The 5,733-nt window shown below is 47.5% G+C and overlaps 1 protein-coding gene across 1 annotated transcript; it reads right to left on the bottom strand.

Moving 5' to 3' along the window:
• Window positions 1-231: 231 nt before the first annotated feature.
• Window positions 232-621, bottom strand: KY384_005608 (uncharacterized protein; the record flags this gene model as incomplete). The annotated part of the gene is given in 2 exon segments (XM_044814107.1): window positions 232-447; window positions 466-621. The coding sequence occupies 2 exon segments, from the start codon at window positions 619-621 to the stop codon at window positions 232-234; spliced, it is 372 nt and encodes a 123-aa protein (XP_044669408.1).
• Between the last annotated feature and the right edge of the window lie 5,112 nt (window positions 622-5,733).

Below are 5,733 nucleotides of genomic sequence, written 5' to 3'. Positions count from 1 at the left end.
GCTACTTTGGCAACGATTGATAGAGCGCTCAAAGAGACTTATCTGACTAGGATTCGTACCTTAAAAAGGTAGTAGCAAGTAGCATGCAATGAAAATAAGCCTTAAGCTTTGGAAGAAGAGTCTCGGAACGCCAGTTGATTCCTGGTCTTGACCTCAGTGAGGTCTCTCACTCCACCGCTATCGTATCATCTACCAACGACACCACGCACAGACACCGCAACAGCCCCCCGCTTACTCCTTCTCCAAATCCCGCAGCTCCTTCGCATTCTCCAACCACATCTTCAGCCTCTCCATCTCCACGCGCATCTCCTCCACCTCCCTCTTCGCCTTTTCTAACGCCGCCGCAGCCAGATCCTTCGTATCCACCCCCACCGCCACACCAGTCCCGCCGCTCGCCTCTCCTCCGCCCGCCCCTTGCTCCGTCCACCCCTTCTCCGCCAGCCCCGCCTCCACCCCCACACGCACCGACCGAACCGATTCCTGAGCTCGCTTGAGCCCATCTGCGACGATGTTGGCGCGGAAATTGAAGAATGCCTCCTCGAATTCATCGGGAGGCAGGTTGGTCTCGGTGGCCACGCGGGCAAAGACAACGCGCAAACGGTCGCTCACAGATTCTGGCATGATGGTTGCTTTGCTTAGTAGTGAATAAGAGGCTATACAACTCGAGTTAGAAGTGAATCAAAGCCGTAAGTGAGACGTATATGCTTACTTTGGTATCTGGTCGCTGCCTTGGAGAGGAAAAGAAGAGATTTGTGCGGGCTGGGGAACAACACCTAATTTAGCATAACAACAACCCAATACGGCTAGCGCTGAAACACCAGCCATTCTTTGAAACAGCATCATTGCTAGGTGGCGAATCACTTATATTGCATAGTATTGTAAGCCTGGAAGGTCTAGTGGCTAGCCTAAGAGAAGGTATGATTCGCATAAGTATATACGCAGACAGGCTGCTAAAGACTAGAAAAAGCAGCTTGAAACCGAAATATGCACGAAACAAGGCTCTTGAATCCTGCAAATCAGACAACATCTTAGTCAAGAGGTTGGTTCGCAAGCAGGTCAATGGATTCTAGCCTTTTTGCTATATTGCAGCACCCAATCAAGCCATCTTTGCGGCTATAACAGGCTGTGCAAGTCTTGTTTAGGCGTCTTTCTAGATATCGTCTTATGTTGCAAAAGTAATTTTTATAAACAGCATCCTCAAGGCTTGATGGCTAGTCGTAGACGTAGGCTTTGGCATAACGAAGGCTGTGGCTTGCTGGGAAACTTGAGACTCTTCAACAAGACTCCCTGGGCAAGTAGAATCATCTGTTATTGAAAAAAAGGCAATTACACACTCTAATTGAATACAGTCTTTGACATCTATAGAGATGGAGATATTTGTCTCAAATTCATACTGATGGGTGCATGCATTGGTTGGCTTGTGCAATCTGCAGGTTGCCGAACCCATCATTTAGAGATTCAATCAACAAGCACCGTTTTTCGACAAGCCTTCCAAAGCTACAAACCTACGTACGAGTTGAATGTACTCAAGCTTTGCGCCTCCTGCACGTATGAAAGTTGCTTTGGGCCTGGCTGGAAGACAATATGGGTTAGGCATTTTCGTCACGTTCATTTTGCACCTTGTAAGCTAAATGGCACTCGCTAGTCCAGATAACAGCATCAGACCGTACGATAAAGTTACCGTACGTATTGTTTGCGTCTTGTTATAGATTACTGCGGCCGGTAATACCGAAACGTTTTGATATGTCAGGCTGTCACATTTTCTGGGCGATCTGCTGCCAGCCTTCAATTACAGTAATGGAAAGCTAGGTCATACTCGCTTGTAGGGACGACTATATCACAGCTCCGAAGCAACTCTCAACCCATTTACTCTTTCCTAGAGGCTGTAGTGGCTGTCTACGGATTTGCCTGCAGAATCCGGGAAAACGGAAACTCCGCCGCTAATGACCCTAAGCTCACAGATCCTTCTGCAAAAACCGATAACAAGATGAGAAACATCTCATCTCGAATTAACGAGAATACGATGCTACGCAGTGGACTTGCTTGCCCAAAGAAAGAGGAGGACTACATACTTGAGGCACTCGGAGAGGGACTCGGAGGCCGCTCCCAAAAAAATCACACCAAAGCCTGATCAAACCCTCACTTCCAGATCACATCTCATCCTTCAAGTCAATCATATTCACTGGTTCTCTGTATCTGAGGAATTTTAGGCCATGATGCTCAGGCGCACGGCTGCCAGTCATCCTCGCAAAATTGTAAGGCATCTCTTCAAACTTCACAAACATCTTCTGAAGCTTCAGCATGGCTACCTTTTCGAACACTCTCTATCTTGAATCTTGTAATTCCACTACCAGCTATCAACATCATTACCTAGCTGTGTAATGCCTATGATCACGTTTCTTGATTCACCAGTCTTGCCTTGAATCATTCCAGCACAAATGGTCTGAGACAAATGTGAGTCACGCTCTCATCCCGACGAAAAAGAAATGAATAATCATTGACTTCACTGTTTTACGTAGCTGATGGCTCGGTTTTACCCTGGGGACTTCTTCAAGCGTGCGTGTCACACAGGCTTGCTCGTGGATAGGTATCCCACTCTCATGCTTCATCAACATCCTCAGCTGAGACAATTTAGGGCCAAAAAGTTACAGAACGACCGGCTGATGGGGCCAAGTTCAAGCCATTACTACTCCACGTGCTCCAATCAAGTTCCTTCACGCTCTGACCCTGGCCGTTAGGAATCTGTGGGTTAATTGCTCTGCATTAGAATTCAAAAACTGACTCAAACATTCAAGTCTCAGAGGCAGTGAATGGATCTAGTTGATGTCCCCAGTGAAGCATCGCTTCAATTGTCTTAGCACCCAGAGATGAATGGACTGATGTGATGGTCCCGTGTACGATCATCTGATCTCTCGCGTCTTGGCGATGGCCTCCCTCAGGTATATAAACCCCGTCCTTTCCCACCCCCTTCTCCGTTTCCTCACATCATTTTCTCTCCCTTCAGGTCCTTACCCGTCGTGGTCATCAAGCTCAACTCATCACTTGTCTCATCCTCCCTACCTACTAACTTCATGAAAATATATACTGACTTCTGAAGTGAGTCTGAGTGATCTTGAAGCTTCCCCTCTCTTGTACATCATCCTCTACAGACCTTACCATTTAAGCACTTGGTAACAACAACTTCGTGACCTACTCTCACGGTTGCTCGACATTTGATTACATCTACTGCACGTGGAGTCGGCGGTCGGGAGCTTCAGATTGAAAAGGGTACGGACCTCCACCCAAGACAGTGTCGCTCGCTATACCACCTACCAAGCCTCTCGAAGAGCCTCAAAATTAAGAGTGAAAGTTCCTTACCCAACCCCAAATACCCGTCATCAAGTGCACAAACCCTACCAGCGTGCTGTTCGAAAGCTTTGATCATGACACGCTCCTTCGGCTTCTGGAAGTCCGCAACTTCGTCAATCAAGTTTCCTATTGTTGCTGAGATCGACATAGCCGACAAAGCTAGAGCGACCGAAATTTTCTTTAAGAGCGCACCTAAAACTCAGCTTCTAGGCTCTCTCTCCGTGCAGTGGGCAATGCCCACTCAAAAGTGTAGGACCTGCCGCGCCTGGAGGTGGTCCTTTACGTCGTACTAGTCAGGACTGAATCGAGAGAAACTACAGGCATTGTTGAATGGGATTACTTCACCGCAGGGGACCTAGCCATTCGACCGATACAAATAACACAACTGTTCTTTTCCATCATCTCTGACGTCAAATATTCGCCGAAAGATGAAGTCAGTGTATCGCTGGTATTCAGGCACTACACAATTTATTCGGCGACGACAATTAGATTCGAGCGTCGACGTGTGACAAGGATTGCTCAACAGCAGGCACGAGTCCAAATACGTCTTCTCCGGCTTTATCTCGACTCGTCGACTCAAGATAGTAGACTGAAGGCTGACCATTGACTTCACCTGTTAGTTGGCAAATGAACGAATGGAATGCCGGCCAGAACATCTCGCCCTTGTTGTCTCGCCATTTGAGATGGGAATTCAAGACCGGTACCTTGGTGACAATTCCAATCAGGGTTGGTCAGACGACGCTCGTTGCTGACTGATGCTCACACGTCTAGCTTCACCCTCACGCTGTGGGGCTACCTAGGAGCTATGTGTAGAAGCTTCTACGAGGCGGTCATTGACCTTAGGTGACGCCGAGAATGCAGTGGACGAAGAAAGTGACACAGGCTGGGGTAATGATTGCGGAAAAGACGAGGCTGCCATTTCCTTCTGAAGCGACTTCTTTTCAGCCTTCTCCTTCTCCAGCGTCTCCTTCTCAATCCCAGCCAGCGAAAGTAAAGATACTTCATCTGCGCACGCAGTGCGCCTCATCACAGCTTTAGCGACATCTACATCGTTGAACCACATCAAAATGTCTGCAAACAATACAAGCTCTCGCAGTACCGGCGAGTCTACCACACGATATTTGAGAACCATTTGCTGAACTCTTTCTCGTGTAAGAGAATTTCTTTCCAGATCTTTGCAACCTGAACAAGTTCACCAAGAAAAACGGTCATCGCAGCGACCTGAGTCCCCAAGTCTGTCACACTCGGAGCTCGAACCAGAAACTTCACCTCCCAAGACGAACTCAGTTTTTAAGGTTGACATCTAGCACAGGGTAAGAAGCAAGAGCAATGATTTACCCTTCATTCACCAACGAAGTTTAGACAGCAGAAAGATGGTCCCACATACCAAGTTTGCTGTTTCGAACCGAGCGAAGGCAAAAGAGAACCATCAGGAGTTCGAAGCGATGGTCGTTTTCGCTGATCTGAAGGGACGTCTACTACCGAAGAGTTACTTCATACAGACAATAGTAGGTCATCTGGCTTACTCATCCTACCTATCAAACCCAAATGCCGCATTCTCGGTTACCTAGTCCATAGCACCGGATTGACCCCGTATAATCGGCACTCCTGGCGCGGCTGGTTCACAACGACGATACGTCTGAGGCAATAAATACCTGCAGGCGCCGTCATATTGATGTATGTTCAATGCACCATACCTGTTAGGGGTTGGGTTCGAATGGACAAACTTTGGGAACTTTTGGCACCATTTGAACCACAGTCATACCTATCCTCAACTAGCAATGCCACAGAGTACCGAGAATCTTCCAAAGTACTGGTCCTGTCGTGATCCCGAAAAGCACAGTATCTCGCAGCATCGACTCCCCGTATGACCATGATTTGATCTACCGGGATCGACTATCCACAATCTTCTCTGGTATTCCTTTCTCATAAACTTTTAATACCTCTGGACTTCTCACAATAGCCACCATTTGATAGAAGCAAGAAAACAGGTATCAATAGGACCTTTGGGCTTCATGGACCGGCTCAATGCGCCAATTATATTTCTTCTAAAAATATATACTGATTGACTTCACGAAGTCCATCTACCTATACCAAGATCATTAAGCGGTCCGCAAAACTTGTCAGGCGATTGGTATGGGACTTCCCTTTGGTATTGAGGATTGGCCGCTCATCAGAAGGATGATTCTTTTCGCCGTCCACTTCTCGCTTGAGGTAAGCAGCCAGTCGACATGGAGTTAGTCACTACTCATTACTGTCCATTGCTCGAAGAGAGAGAGAGAGGTAGATCGGCTATTATGCCTCGTACTGGTTGGCAGTACCAGCAAACTGCTAGATGCCCAAATCGCGAGCCTTATCTTAGTCCAAGGAAGTCATTCATATGGA

Source organism: Bacidia gigantensis (assembly GCF_019456465.1).
Source record: "Bacidia gigantensis strain McMullin 20006 chromosome Unknown contig_245, whole genome shotgun sequence".
In the NCBI taxonomy this organism is placed as follows: Eukaryota; Fungi; Ascomycota; class Lecanoromycetes; order Lecanorales; family Ramalinaceae; genus Bacidia; species Bacidia gigantensis.
This window is presented reverse-complemented; position numbering and strand designations above follow the sequence as displayed.